At 44.0% G+C, this 16,643-nt stretch overlaps 1 protein-coding gene across 1 annotated transcript; it reads left to right on the top strand.

Moving 5' to 3' along the window:
• The first annotated feature begins 5,894 nt into the window (after nt 1-5,894).
• On the top strand, nt 5,895-6,793 carry LOC119290796 (ATP synthase subunit b', chloroplastic-like). Its single transcript, XM_037569446.1, has one exon. It carries the CDS (start codon nt 5,985-5,987, stop codon nt 6,618-6,620), a length of 636 nt encoding a protein of 211 aa, XP_037425343.1. The 5' UTR covers nt 5,895-5,984; the 3' UTR covers nt 6,621-6,793.
• The last annotated feature ends 9,850 nt before the right edge of the window (nt 6,794-16,643 follow it).

Genomic DNA, 16,643 nt, shown 5'->3' on the forward strand with positions numbered 1-16,643 from the left:
AATGGTACCAAAATTTAGCGTTGGTTCCAGCAAAAACGATGGAAGCAAAGATGCAAGATTGGACGATGTTCCGGCAAACTAAAAAACACCGGTGGTAGCAAAAATTAAAGTTGGCTCAGCAAACCAAAAACGTCATTGGTAGCAAAAAGAGTAAAATTGTGCATTGTTTCAGCAAACCAAAATGTCGGTTGTAGCAAAAAAAATAGACCTGGTTCCAGCAATCCAAACATTGGCGGTAGCAAATTAACAAAATAGGAGTAGGTTCCAGCAAACCTGAAATGCCAGAGGTAGCAAAAAAATTGCTGGTTACAACAAGCAGAAAAACGGTGGTAGCAAGAATATAAATTGGACCAAACCAAACAATTGGTTCCAGCGGTGATGCAGCAGAGCTTGCAGCATATCCACATGTTGTTCCAGCATCTCCCCGTGCTGGTTCCAACACCACTCTCGTTGGCCATAGCATCGTCGGGCTTGCATCATGCGTGCACGAGCTCAACGTCGTTGGTCGCAGCAACACCGCGCACCGGGCCGGCATGCCGCGCCCGCCCCTGGGTCGTCATCATTCCTGCTCCTCCGTGTCCGTCCGTGCCTACAACTTCCCCCGATGAAGCATCGTCGATTAGCGCGGCTCAGAAGCTCGCCGAAGACGTGGCCGTCACCAGCAGCACCAGCGTGGCAGCTTGCATCACAACCGATGCCTCCCTCTCCTCGCGCCTAGCGCAAGTGTAGTGGATTCAGAGCGGGATGATGGTCATTGGCATGGAAAAGGGAGAAGTGAAGATATGGGAATGGAATATAGGGGATTTCAAGGGGTGTGACCATGACAAAGAGATAAGGAGGAGGAGGTGGCGGTGCATGGCCCCGCTGCGACAGGTGGCGTGTCGAGGTAACCGGCACAAAATTCAGCCGGTCGTCCGGAGACAAACTTTGCCCGAAGGATCCAAGCGATATTTAAGTGCAAATTGTTCATCTGACTTGATATAGGGGGCGAAAGACTACGACACTTTCGAATCAAGGCATTGCTTTGGAATACATTAAACATTAAGATGGATAACATCATAGGATTCGGATCTTATAGTATTCACCTTAGGGATAAGAGTAATAATTAATAAGGCCAATCAAGGGCATTTGTACTTTAAGTCATAGGTGATATTTTTTTATTTATGAAAGACGAACTAGTGCGAAAGCATTTGTTAAGAATGTTTTCATTAATCAAGAGTAGAAGTTGAGGGGCTCGAAGACGATCAAATATTGTCAACCACGGTTCGGTGGATGTTGCTTATGGGACTCCACCGACACCTTATAAAGGATCAAAATCCTTGGATTTCGAGAGGGAGAGTGGTCGCAAGGCTAAAACATAAAAAAAGAAATGACGGAAGGGCACTAGAGCCCGTGGCTTGGTTATGCGCCTGGGTTAGCTCGACAGGGCCTTGGCCCAAGTGGTTGTAGGAGAAGAGAAAAATAGAGATAGATGTAATGGTTGGGCCCCGGGCTGTTGTTTGCTACTGCTGGGATGTGCCCCATGCGGCAAATGGTTGGATCGATTGAGCTGGATGGGCTTAGGATTAGGTTTAGAATAGTTTTCGAATTTCCTTTTTCCTTGATATTAGATTGAATGTGATTCAAAAATTAAATCATTTTAATTTGGAAATTTTACAAAAATCCAATACAATATTTAGGACTTAAGAAAAAATTCCAGCCAGAATATTGAATAAAATACATATAACAATATTATAAAGTTTTTTTTGGAAATTATAAATATTCCCTAAAAATAAATGTAAGGTTCTAACTAATCATATATACATAAGAGAGTCAATATTTAACTCAATATGCAAGCATGTCACCTTACCAAACAATTGTGAATGGTATAGACTCACCTTGGGTCTTCAACATGAAAATAATGCATGAAGAAAGACCCGCCACAATATTCAATCATGCATGAGAATGTTTTATTTATTATTCTACTTATATTCAATAAATATTTTTACAATAACTATACATAATCAAATATATAAATCTTATGTATGAACGCTAACAGCAGTGACGGGGAGGGAAATGTCGGTGCTTTCTCTCTGGCTAGTAGTTTAGGTCAGGTTTTTTTAGTTCTCGTAGGTGCAGCAATGCGGCCGATCGCTTCGCTTGTTCTTCGAGTTTGTCTTCCACGCTCCGATCCTTCTCAACTTCGTCCATCTAGACGTAGTCGAGAGCTCTGACATAGACTTCAACTGTCTCCTTGGGGTGGCGATGTTAGGGTTTCTCGTCATGCGTGTGCGGCAACGAGATTTGGTATCAGTTGTTTTAGATTTATTTAACGGTTTAAAGACGACGACTCCGGCTCCAGGGCGCTAGTCCTTAGGGGCATGTGCACGGAAACTTTCCCGTTGTCATTGACAAGATCAAACCGGCTCCGGTAGGGGAGCGGCGACAGTGACGCGTCGGCCGCGATAGTGACCGTTCAATGTCTAGAGACCTTAATGTAGTTTTTATTATGTTTGGAGTGCTTTGTATTCCTAATGAATTTTTATAATATATTTTTTTAAAGACGGGGTAAGCTGCAATATGCACCTACGAGGCTGCATGGTCTGCAAAAAGTACGCCAGTTAATTATCACGGAGAAACACAAGTATGAGCACCTGAACTTACTTGAATTGCCGGATTTGCCTTGTGGACGCATCGTACACGCAGTTGGGTCAAAGGCACAGATCAGCATCGTAGAGCAGCCGAGGTGAATCGCAGGGCAATTCTCCTTTGGCACGCGCGACACGGCCTGGAGCTTCTTCACCTGGCCAACTCCGACCATCAGTACAAGTATGCCTCCGTGCCAAAGGAGAAGCGCCCTGGGATTCACACGCCACGCACATGGATATACTGATGGTTTCTGAAGTTCTTTGCACTCGTCGCCGATGAACACACCCTGAACCATGCTTATATACCGCGCGTTCGGCTTCGGGATATGGATCTTCAGACGGCATATGCTCCGAGGCCGATCGACTATTCCGGAGGAGCTACCTTTCTTGCCGGTGGCCTCCCTATCGCTTCCCCGCTTTGGAAGTGCTGCAGGACAGGAATAATGGTCCTCCTCGGCAGGCTTTCCTGATCTTCATTCAGCACAGGTATACATTTTGCGGGTGCAAGCAAAACTTAGGTATACGTGGTGCAATGTTACAGCATAATAACAAAGTAAAAGTGTCTCAGAGCAGAGTAGCACCGACGAGTATTGATTGTATCATTGCAACAGCAAAACGTTGACGCATTCGATGCCAGATATGAAGAGATTTTGTTCCTTGGATATCTCTAGCTTTGCTTTGTTTTACCTGAGGTGTTGCTGTTGAACTCACTGAGACATTCCACATGGAGCACAAGAATAACTGATTTATGCTCTGTCTTGGCCCTTGGCGAGCCACAAACGCAAATAGCAAACCTTCCTTCTTATTGTCTGAGATGGTACATTCCATTGGATCCTCTCTATTCGATCGAGCTCATGCAGCCACTAGCTTTTTTCTGACTGAACCACCGGGCATAAAGGGGCAGAGCTCTCCGGCCAGACCAGGACAGGCTATCTGCCTAACCTGTTGCATGGAGCGACCGGGATTTGTGTTTGCTAGCAAATGAGTGTTAAACTTTTGATAGTTCGACAGGGAAATATATTTGGCTTTCAGGTGTATATACACTTGTCACTTGATATGAGAAAAATAATTTAGTAACTTAAAAAAGTCAAAAAATCTGACACTTTTTTGAAATAAACTTCTGTTGTACTCATATAAAAAGTTCCGTGAAGGAAAAAATTCTCATCAACATCAGGAAAAAATAAATACAATGACAAAAAGTGTAAATAGTAACCTCTATATAGTGTTGATTTTTTCCAGGAACAATACCATGGAATTTTTCCTTGGCCAAACTTTTTATACGAATAAAACAGAAGGTCAAATTTATTTCAAAAAAGTTTTGAATTTTTTAGCTTCTTTGTAATTGCTTTTTGCTTTTGTGTACAGGGTGTATATACACCCAGGAACCAAATGTTCCTATCCGCTCGACATCACTTTCATTTGAACGTCAGAATTCAAGATGTTTATGTTTATGCCAAATGCACCAACGACGGCAATGCCGCTCTGGCCACTAGAGCGGATGGGTGGCCCTTGCGATGGACGATTCATTTATATCCGAAGATGGCAGCGCAATCATTGGCATGATTTTACGGAACTTCGCCAGTGAGGTTGTCTTTGGAGCCTGTCGCTATCTATTCAATTGCAATGATGCACATTAGCCCTCACGTTCCAATGGTCTAATGAACCAAATATTATTGCATGCCTAAGATGTTGAAATATGTCGCCTGCATCTCTTCATCAGTTTAAGGTTTTAGAGTAACTGAATGATGCATGAATTCAATGTGCACTACATGTTGTATCAAATTCCAACCTCGATTGGTCCAACTATGGACGCCTTTTCAAAATCGGAAGACTTCTCGAAGGCCGTGAATTTATCCTAAGGAAAGTGATCGTGAATAAAATAGGGTTGCCGACTACCTACCTAATTTTGGTAGATCCCATGGCCGTAACTTTTGTTGGTTGTGCCATGTCCCTTGGTGCATTGCATGACTCGTGCGAGCCGATTGTAACCCTATTATTGAGAAATAAAAACTCACTGCAGTTACCACAAAAAATAGCAAGGGGTGGTTGATTAGAGGAGTTTCTCTAGGAAACTCATTTAGATTAGGACATAAAGCCGTCTCAATGCTGAATCTAAAATAGGAGGTTCTTTTTTATGTCGTGGAGGTTCAGTAGGGCGGAATCAAGTAAAAACATGAATTCGTTTGTTCAAAACAGCCTGCTTTATTATTCTTCAAAGATATTCATAGCAATATGTATATAAAAGCCACTGGTCGGTAGATCAAACCACACGCAAAAAACTAGATGAGAAGAAGTTGCGGATTGCGCACGGTTGTGAGCTCCCTTATTCGAACTCTTAGATTCATGTCAGAAGGCCGCCCACATGAACTGGCTCGACTTTCCCTTGATCTCCGTCAACAGCGTACTACAAAAACCCTAGGAAAGGATGCTCGAGGTTGTTGACAACCTCCATGCAGTGTGAGGCGATGCAGACCTAGTGGATACTGAGATCAGTGGCGAGAGCGAGCGCCTCCCAACGCGCCAATTCCTCCAGCTTCGTCGGACCAGAGCCCCCTCAAAAGAAACCGTCAAGGCTCCCAAGAATAAATCTGTTTAGAAAATGCAAACAGCTCTAATGGCTTATGTTCCTCCATTCTTCTTCGCCCTTGTGTCAACATTATTTGTTACACACTCCACGGTGGGGCTAACCAGCAAGGGTGTCTGGTGGCATGCTCCTCTGGATAGGTTTGTTGGTGCTCTATTCGGCAAGCTCAACGCTCGAATAAAATTATCCACAAAGATGTTTTCTGTTATTGGACTCTAGTATTCACCATCGTGAATCACTCGTCGTCGTGCGTACCAAATCATCGATAGGATTACCGGTACACAAGCCTATGATTTCATGCCCAGTGCTGCCATGACAGTAGACAGCGAGTCCTTGGCCACATTTTCCTAGACTGAAGTCATGAACATCTTTGCCAACCAATTCCTAGATGCATCTCAAGAAGAAATGGCGTCATGAATGAACAAAAAGAGTGTTTTTTTTTTTAATACTTGATGTCTGTTTCTTTTTGAGGAATAATAATTAATGTCTGCTTATTCTTGTTTGAGAAAGCCCCTCCAAAAAAAAAACATAAACAGGCCCAACTGATTAAAAGCCTGACATTGGGTCATGGGCCCTTGCCGACGCCCCAAAACAGGTTATAATATCGGCAGGCGTTAGTGGCAGCAAGCGCGAGCGGCAGCGTGTGGCCTCCGTTGGTTGGCAAACCACAGGCCACCCCGTTCGGATAGATAGCCGCCCGCCTCCCCTCTCCCCACCACACGGCCACAACCCGACTCACCACCGCGCCTCTTCCTCCTCCCGCTCACCCACCCATGGCGACGGCTATGATGGCTGCAGCCACCACCTCCTGCTCCCCGCGCCGAGCGCTCCTCAAGCCCGCGGCCTCCTCCAGCTCCGCACCGCCGCCCAGGCCGCAGCCTCGGTCCTTCCTCAAGCAGCTCCCGGGGCTCGCCGCGACGGCGGCGGCGGCGGCCGTCGCCTCCGTGCCTCTCCCGGCGCTGGCCGTGGAGATGGAGAAGGCGGCTCTGTTCGACTTCAACCTGACGCTCCCGGCGATCACGATTGAGTTCCTGCTGCTGATGGTTGCGCTGGACAAGCTCTACTTCTCGCCGCTGGGCAAGTTCATGGACGAGCGGGACGCCAAGATCCGCGCGGAGCTCGGCGGCGTCAAGGACGCCTCCGAGGAGGTGCGGCAGCTGGAGGAGCAGGCCCAGGCCATTCTCAAGGCGGCGCGCGCGGAGATCGCGGCGGCGCTCAATAAGATGAAGAAGGAGACGACCAAGGAGCTGGAGGCGAAGCTGGACGAGGGCCGCCGCCGCGTGGAGGCAGAGCTCGTGGAGGCGCTCGCCAGCCTCGAGGGGCAGAAGGAGGAGGCCATCAAGGCGCTGGACGCGCAGATCGTGTCGCTCAGCGACGAGATCGTCAAGAAGGTGCTCCCATCCGCGTGAAAACATTAGTAGATCACGCAGCGCGCAGCAGCCGGCGCAACCCCCCGTTTCATAGTAAAGATTACTAGTTCTTGATGTGTAATGTATACGCCCACTGGGCTGCCTCCCCTAAGAATGTAACTGAATCAAACATTCTGTGATCGGGTATAAATGAATGATCCTTTTGTACACAACTCTGTCCTGATTCCTGAATGTGAGTGGTGCTTTGATCCCCAAATCATTTATCGAAGAACCCAAGGCAAAAATGCTGTAGACTGTCCCTGTGTGTTTTTTCTTTTCTTTTTTGAAAACAGTAGGATATTATACTCACCCCTATAAACGCACGCAAATCCCACCCCTACAATCACCTATGAGAGAGACTGAGCCGTCATATCATCTTGAGATTGACTAAGTCGCCAAACACGTCTTCGCAGTTAGCGGGAACGTCTCCTACTCAAAGCATATCGCCGGAAGGATTGAAATAAATCAAAAAATGCGAGCATCAGTGTCAAGTTTAGAACTTAAACTCTGGTGGATTAAGGATATCACTGTACTCCTAACCATCTAACTCCTTCAGGTTGGTTCGGGTGTTTCATGTGTTTTTGACATATTAGTGTTAGACATTATTCTTTAGGAATACCGTAATAGGATCATTAGCCTAGCTTGCATTAGACATGATTTACAAAGAGGGGTCCGTGACCAGTGCAAAAATTAAGACTAAATAAAATGTCGATGCGGCTTTATTTTCAAATGAAGGGATTGATGCAGCAGCTGACATTCTCATAGATGATAGGGGAAATTTGTCACGACACAATGCAAGTTCCTTCCATTTGCAGCTGACACGATTACCACTGAAGTGATGGCTACGAGAGATGGGTTGTCCAATGGATGTGTGCGAACCGCCGCCATGTGGACTGGTTTATATTATCAACTGCCGTCTGCACCTGTCTGCATGAGCTGTTTATTGAGTATAAAGCCAGTCACTGCTCGGGTAGCCCGGTTTTCTTTTAAATTGGAGGCAAATTATCATCAACCGCCGTCTGCACTGGATGGATCAATGGGCAGGCGCACAAGTCGCCGCTGCTACAGTTTGGTTAACTTCAAACATCCAGTTGGAAGGAACCATTGGTCGAGTTGCTGACACGACTCATACGGGGTCTTTTATAACCCGCCGCAGTCACCTCAACCTTCTATGGATGCGCATCGCATTATCAACGCCAACAATACAACTCTTATGCTATGATCAAATATGAAGAATCTCAAGACAACTCTTTGAGTCGTCTTAAGACTCGGGGGTTACGATGATATGACTCAGCAAATCTCGCCAGTTTCAGCAAGTTTAAGAACCCCAGGACGATGGAGGGAAAGATAACTCGGTCCTGGAGGCTACTGTTATATTGATAAAAATTTAAAGGCCGTCAGAAAATTTCCGGCTTAGAAATTATATGACAGTTACAAAATCCCGGTTCAATGAAGAAGTTCCGGGTCATCAGAAAGAAATCTGGTTTACAATCAGGCTCAAGGGAAGTCAGTCTCACTAAAGCTCTCAAATATCCGGTTTACAATCCGGTTCAAGGGAATCTGTCTCCCACAAAGCTCCGAAGCTCTCAAATCCGGTTTAAAAATTTCCGGTTCAAAAAAGAATTAACTTCTCGCAAGTTCGAGTTTAAAGGCCGCCAGAAAATTTCCGGCTGAAAATGAAGATTCTGGTTTAAAATCCGGTTCAAGGGAAAGATGTCTCCCACAAAGCTTTGAAGCTCTCAATATCCGGTTTAACATCCGGTTCAAGAAGAAATATCTCTCGCAAAGTTCGAGTTCTCAGAAAAGTCAACAGGGGCCAAAGAGAGTCTGTTGCAAAGCACAACTCAAACATAGGCACCCGGCGAGCACAACTCGGAAATATATCACTTGGGGGCTTCTGTTTATAAAGCGGAGTTCTGGTTACCCATTGATCCGGCTATCAAGCCAATATTATGATAAGAGCACAACTCTGGTTACTTCGGTAATCCGGCTATCAAGCCAATATTATCATGAGGGGCCAAAGAGAGTGTTGCACAACACAACTCAAACATAAGCACCCACTGAGCACAACTTAAAATGTTACCTGGGGGCTCTTTTGTTGCACAGCAACAAAGAGTTTTAACCCTTGTAATAGGCTATCAAGCCAGGCTTGGAAGCCAGGTGTATTCACCTAAAACCCCGGGTTATCCTGCCTTTTTTAAGTAAGCCACCCTGTCCAGGTAATCCCGGTATGCCCCGCCGAACGTTTGGCAAGTCAATCTTATATAGACCCTGAACTTGTCAAAGTTAAAACGACGATTGGTTAATGTGAGGTCCATCTTAAAAGGCTTTGTAAAATGGTTTAACTCAGTGGCCTGGCAGCCCATGAAAAGCCTCGCGTCTTCCCGTGATTTTATTCGATAATTTTTCTCTTTTTGAGGTTTACAACACTTTATGATAAACCGGTGTTTCTTAACCCGGCCTAGTTTCAACTACAAGTCGCCAGTATTATGTGGATAATCCGGTGTTTATTACAACCCGGCACGGTTTTATCATAAACCGACAAAATATGGGAGGAGTTATCAGTACTCAAGATTGGGGTTCTTACCCTTACTACACTGGCTTGGTAAACCAACAATGTGATCAAATATCACTGGAACCGGTTTTCAAACTGGGTTATATTATTCAAATATTTAAATAGCCAACATGGCTGGATTTTTATTATGGTTATCAATAACCAATATTATGATTGAGGTTTTCAAAGTCACTTCAATGCAATGGATATTATTTTATCAATGGGTATGATTTATTCTACAAAGGAATAGTCCCGAGTCGCTGCAGGCTTACAACCCGGCACTTGGGGGCTACATTATTCAAATTGAGATTACATCAAATGTGCAAGTCACATGTCACTGCCAGCATGCACCATGGTACTTGGGGGCTAATGCAAAGTCATTTTTATTGGCCTTATTGAAGACCCGGTTCATCACATCATAATGAGCCGGTCCTTGGGGGCTACCAATTGCTCCTGTTAACAATTCAAGGTACTCAAGTCTTAATCCATTACATTCAAGGGTCCACTGCTCAGTTGGTAAAGCAAAACGCTCTTAACCTTATGGACATAGGTTCAAGCCCCATGGTGGGGATTACTCATATGGTGTTATTATCAATAAATTATATACGAAGTCCCAGCTCAGAATTATCTTACTGAGCCGGCCCTTGGGGGCTACACTGGTTGAAGTTTTTATGAATATAAGGCAATTACAAGTCCTAGGTTGCTGCAAGCACAACAACCTGGCACTTGGGGGCTACATATGTGGAATATTCAGTTGTGACTAGTGACTGAGATGAATAATCTGGATTTCTTCAAGGTTGCAACATTTATATTGAAACAAGTCTTAAGCTATCACTATGTTCTCCTTTTAAGACTTTGGGGCTACAGGTAATATGCATATAAAGGAGGAACATCTTTAAATTCTCAGTTTTGGGTAAATCAGGAAGATTAATTGTGTGACCCGGCGTTGGCAACAATCATAACCCCGCGTATATAAATGGTCATGACCCGGGATCATCAGTTTTTATAACCCGACAATTTTGGCAATGATAAATCGGCAAGTTCTACATTTTCAAACCAGTTGATATCAGTTGAATATTTGAAGACCAATATTTTTGTCAAATCAGAGCATCGAAGGCCGATTCAAATGAATTCTTTATTTACAAAATATCTTCTGCAAGCAAATTGATTATGAAGCTGGTCTATTGACTCGGATTTTTCAGAAGGAAGAAATGACAAGGACTTAAGGATGATCAAGTGCCGGTTGATAAGAATATTTAAACCGGAGCACAACCCGCCAAATTTGTTCTTGTGTTTATGTTGCAGATCAGTTTAACATGGATAATCCAAATTAAACGGGGGCTAATGTCGGGGATATACCCCGCGGCGTAACCCGACCGGACTTGGCGACTCACTAATGACCTGCCCTCACTGGAGGACTCACTAAGTGACTCGCCGACCCTGGCGACTCATGGGTAACCCGGCGAGCGGGTCAGAGGAACGACAAGACCCGGTGGCCCGGAAGGCGGTTTATGGAAGGCCGGCTCATGTTATGGTGGGCCGGTTTAAGAGGAAAGCATAAGAAATATTCCCTTACAAAGTAAGCAAGACTAGGACTCCACTTGTAATAGAGTAATCCTAATCCTACTAGGACTAGTCATGTAACCTGCCCCTTCAACTTATATAAGGAGGGGCAGGGCTCCCCAAAGAGGGACAGGCAAGAGGGAAAATAATCTCTAGGTATAGACACAAAGAGCCGGTTTACAGGCAACTCTCTCGTGATGATAATGAGACCTAGCCACAAAAAGCATGTAGGGCTATTACCGGATGATGTTTCCCGGGGCCCGAAGCTGTCTAAACCCTTGTCTTGTGTTGCGTTTCTCGATTCCGCTCAACCCCTCTCAAGCTATCACATAGATGCGTTGGCCTCACGACTAAGTCCTCACACTAGGACATCTGCCATGACAAATCCACGATAGGTTGGCCCTTGCTAACTCTCTTGGCTTTAATCGGATCAAGGTGTAGTCAGATTCCTTCAATTCATTAATTTTTGCACTGGTCACACGTTATGGTCGGATGAAGCTGCATCACTATATGTAGAGTGTGTGAATATAGGTACTACGACCTGGAAGGTCATTTTTAAGTATTGTTTTATTTTATTTTAATCAAATGGCTCATGTGCTAGCTAAGTTATTGTAATAATTCCTCTTTTAGTTGGTTGGACGAGCCTCCTGACTATATTGTCAGTAAGCTTGTAGACGATGTAAACGTATGTTTATTCAACAAAGTTAACCATGATGGTCTTCCCTAAAAAACAAGGAGGGATTCATGAGGACTTATGGGTACCGAGTAAAGTCATGTGCGTGCATGATGCGGGCTTGGTGTAGCCCATGGCTGCACCTGGGATCTCTAGCTGCGACAAGATGTGGGCAACAGAGGCGTAGATCGCAACAGGGTTGTCGTCGGCACTTGACACTGGACTTGTGGTGGCCGTCGGTGGTAGACGACCATCGTCTCCTTTAGCACCTCACTAGGATCGGACATTAGGGGTGGAACCTACTGTACCATGAAGATCATTTTATACTACATTCTAGGGAGGTGGGACCAAGACCAAGTCACAGGTTCAGTGCCCCCGATCAAGGCACTGAAGTTGGAGGTTTCATCTCCCCCTTTCTCTCTCGGTTTGTTGCAACTAGACATCAACTTTAACATTCTATACCTTGATTATTATGTTAACAACTATCATAAGTCCACTCTTAATAAAAATAATATAGCAAACTAAGGTGTTGCAATGGTCAATGAAATGTCATTGAACCTCAATACTTATAGTATACCATTCTATCTCGAAATGGATAACGTGTTACTTTATGAGAGTTGGTTTACTTAACGGTCCTCATTTCCAGGATCCAAAGGATTTCCTGACCCATGCGAGGAACCTTATAATACAAGAGTAAATGGCCAGCCTTAGTAAGCGGAACCAAAAAATTTTATAAATCAAACATCATATGTTTGATCGTGGACTCTATCTTTCACAACGTGAAACATAATGTCAAGGGTTTTGGTAACATAAACTTCATATAGTACAAAGCTTGATAGTGACTTTTCGGTGGTCCAATTATGGATTAAACACATATTTTCCAAGTATCCCAATCATATACAAGAGCACATTCATACTCGAATCGACATTATCTGATCGGTTTAAAATTGGTTTCTAGGACACCAAAATGTCCAACTTTATCACCCTCAACTTTAGTAGGAGGCGAGATAGAGTACTAGTGCATAATGTGTTTCTTTCGCATGCTGTCAATGTATGCCATCATAGTCTGACTTATACTCCTTTTAGACCTATGTCCCGATGATTCTCCATACAATTAATGCATGAGACATCACCAAGACCTTTATGTCATTATTGGGAGATAGAAAACTCTTAGTTTAGTCAGTGTGGTTTCATCTACATAAGGTAGTGAACTTACCTTCACAAACTTAAGATATCATCATAAAAAAATGTTTTTCTTAGTTCATAAAATGAATTCTTTAGACAACATGTCTTGTGTTACCTTTCAAACATTCTTAAGTCAACACAAAAGCATGACGTGATTATAATATAAGCATCATGACAATTCGTTAGTCAAGACAAGAGAAATATGTCATTATTAAAGGAAATATGCCCTAGAGGCAATAATAAACTTGTTATTTTATATTTCCTTATTCTTGATAAAGGTTTATTATTCATGCTATAATTGTATTGATCGGAAACCTAAATACATGTGTGAATACATAAACAAATACCGTGTCCCTGGTAAGCTTCTACTAGACTAGCTTGTTGATCAAAGATGGTTAAGGTTTCCTAACCATAAACATGTGTTGTCATTTGATAACAGGATCACATCATTAGGAGAATGATGTGATGGACAAGACCCATCCGTTAGCTTAGCATAATTATCGTTCAATTTATTGTTGTTGCTTTCTTCATGTCAAATACATATTCTTTCGATTATGAGATTATGCAACTCACGTATACCGGAGGAATACCTTATGTGCTATCAAATGTCACAACGTAACTTGGTGATCATAAAGATGCTCTACAGGTATCTCCGAAGGTGTTTGTTGAGTTGGCATAGACCAAGATTAGGAATTGTCACTCTAAGTATCGAAGAGGTATCTCTGGGCCCTCTTAATAATAAACATCATAAGATTGCAAGCAAATGACTAAGGAGTTAGTCACGAGGTGATGTATTACAGAACCAGTAAAGAGACTTGCCAGTAACGAGATTGAACCAGGTATAGAGATACCGATGATCGAATCTCGGCAAGTAACATATCGATGGACAAAGGGAATTACATATGTTGTCATAACGGTTCGACCGATAAAGATCTTCGTAGGAACCAATATGGGCATCCAGGTTCTGCTATTGGTTATTGACCGAAGAGGTGTCTCGGTCATGTTTACATAGGTCTCGAACCCATAGGGTCCTCACGCTTAACATTCGTTTACGATATAGTGTTATATGAGTTATATGATTTAGTGACTGAATGTTGTTCAGAGTCCCGGATGAGATCACAGACATGAGAGGAGCTCCGGAATGGTCCAGAGGTAAAGATTGATATGTAGAACGATGGTATTTGGACACCGGAAGTGTTTAAGGAGGGAGGGAAGGAAAGGGGAGGCGCCCTAAGACAGCCATCTCCCTTTCCTTTCCCCCTCATGTCCAAATAAGGAAAGGGGGGGCACAGGGCAAGGCAGCAACCCTAGGGCTGCCGCCAAGTCTCTTGGGGCGCCCTAGGGGCTGCCTCCTCCCCTCCCACCTATATATATATGGGGAGGGGCACCACACAAGGACACAACATTGTCTTAGCCATGTGCAGCGCCCCCGTCCACCGTTTACTCCCTCAGTCATATTTTCGTAGTGCTTAGGCGAAGCCCTGTGGAGATCACATCACTATCACCGTCACCACGCCGTCGTGCTGACGGAACTCATCTACTACCTCTCCATCTTGCTGGATCAAGAAGGCGGAGGACATCACCGAGCTGAACGTGTGCAGAACATGGAGGTGTCGTGCATTCGATACTTGATCGGTTGAAGTGCGAAGAAGTTCGACTACATCAACTATGTTGTGAAACGCTTCCGCTTACGGTCTATGAGGGTACGTAGACACACTCTCCCCCCTCGTTGCTATGCATTTGCATGGATAGATCATTGCGTGTGCGTAGAATTTTTTTGTTTTCCATGCAACGTTTCCCAACAATTATGATCATTTTGACTATGAGCCCATAACCTTTTGAGATTTCCCTTAGAGTCAAGTATGGTTTCCCTTGGATCCATTTATCGCATACCAAATTGACTCATTTAGAAAACTGTACTAAGTTTCATATGTCATTACATTTCATAGACTTCATCCTACATGGCAACAAGCCACTAAGGTGAGCATTCACACATATTATTTATCACAGAGAAAGATTGAGGTAAAACACTAGTTGTTGCATTAGGAATTGCATAGTTGATACCTCCTTTTATTGATCCGGTATTGGAACAGAACAGAGTATCCCACACCTATTTCCCTAGAGGTGACCCTGGGTTATCGAACCCATGAGAGGAAGATTCCCTTGAAGCATTGTCAAAGTGTCAAATCCAGATTTTGACCGGATAAACAAGCAAGTAGTGATTCAAACACTTATAATAAAAAGAGGTACGGGCATGAGGTCTTATGCTTACAACCTTGTATTTGCGCTGGGATGAAATAGGATATTAGTTTGTGCGCTGAAAGTCACCCATCGAGATGTGCTTGTTATGGATAGATGTGGGGGATGTGTCGAAATAACATCTTGACCGGCATGAGTCTTGCATCAAGAATCGGTTGTCCTACCGCAGGCCCTATCTGTTGTTGCCTCGTTAATTGATAATGAAATCAGACAAGAGCTTTGGGCATTTAATGACTACACCTCATTTATCCCCAAGGATGTGATCCATGTTACCCTACTGAACCTTACTATCACATGTGTTTGGTATAACACTTCATAGTCTCCTTGCTCCTAGCACCGATGCTCGATATCCATGATCCTGGGTACCTGCAGGAATGAAGATCAAGGACAAGACAAGAAACATCTTCACAAAACATTTTTATTTCACACATACGGGATGTTACGTCAAAGTCTTCCGTTGATCACCTCAACAAATACCTTGGGTTGGAAGGCTCATGCCTCGACCCGTACTTTACCAAACTACTCACACTTGGAGATCAGATCACCGGAAGAAAATATTAAAGAACACATCTTGAGATTGATTGATTGCAACATGTCTTACAATGGATACCTTGTGCAATGCATGACTACAAGTATGAACTAGATGAGAGAGCACTATGGTGGTGGTTGATACGTCTCTGTCGTATATTTAATCTTTGATTGTTTCATGCCAATATTCTACAACTTTCATATACTTTTGGCAACTTTTTATATTATTTTTGGGACTAACATATTGATCCAGTGCCCAGTGCTAGTTCATGTTTGTTGCATGTTTTTTGTTTTGTAGAATACCCATATCAAACAAAGTCCAAACGCGATAAAATTTTATGGAAAATTATTTTGGAATATATGTCATTTTTGGGAAGCGGAATCAATGTGAGAAGATGTCTGTGGGGCCCACAAGCCCTAAGGGCGCGCCCCCTGCCCAAGGCGCGGCTGGAAGGCCTGTGGCCACTCTGTAAGGCGGTTGGTACCCTTCTTCGGCCGCAAGAAAGCTAATATCCGGATAAAAATCGTGTTAAAATTCCAGCCCAATTGGAGTTACGAATCTCTGTGAATTTAAGAAACGGCGAAGGGCCAGAAAACAGGAACATAGAAACAGAAGGAAACACATAGAGAGAGATCCAATCTCGAAGGGGCTCTCGCCCCTCCACCGCCATGGAGGCCATGGACCAGAGGGGAAACCCTCCTCCCATCTAGGGGGGAGGTCAAGGAGGAAGAAGAAGGAGGAGGGGGGCTCTCTCTCTCCCCTCTCTCCAGGTGGCGCCGGAACGCCACCGGGCTAGGGCAATCATCGTGACAGTGATCCACACCAACAATTTCGCCGCCATCATCACCAACTCTCTCCCCCTCTATGAAACAGTGTAAAACCTTTTCTCCCCGCTGTAATCTCTACTTAAACATGGTGCTCACCGCTATATATTATTTCCCAATGATGTATGGCTATCTTATGATTTTTGAGTAGATCCATTTCGTCCTATTGGTTGATTGATGATCATGATTGGTTTGAGTTGTATGTTTTATTATTGGTGTTGTCCTATGGTGCTCTCTGTGTCACGCAAGTGTGAGGGCTCCCCATTGTAGGGTGTTGCAATATGTTCATGATTCACTTATGGTGGGAGGCGCGAGTGACAGAAGTACATACTCGAGTAAGTAGGTTGTTGCGTATGAGAGTAAAGTGGATTTCATACTTTAATGGTATGGTTGGGTTTTACCTTAATGATCTTTGGTAGTTTTGGATGCTGGCTAG

This window comes from Triticum dicoccoides, chromosome 4B (assembly GCF_002162155.2).
Source record: "Triticum dicoccoides isolate Atlit2015 ecotype Zavitan chromosome 4B, WEW_v2.0, whole genome shotgun sequence".
NCBI classification, from domain to species: domain Eukaryota; kingdom Viridiplantae; phylum Streptophyta; class Magnoliopsida; order Poales; family Poaceae; genus Triticum; species Triticum dicoccoides.

What these genes read in the sequence shown, in the direction of transcription:
- LOC119290796 (XM_037569446.1), top strand. Translation starts at nt 5,985, where the DNA reads ATGGCGACGGCTATGATGGCTGCAGCCACCACCTCCTGCTCCCCGCGC.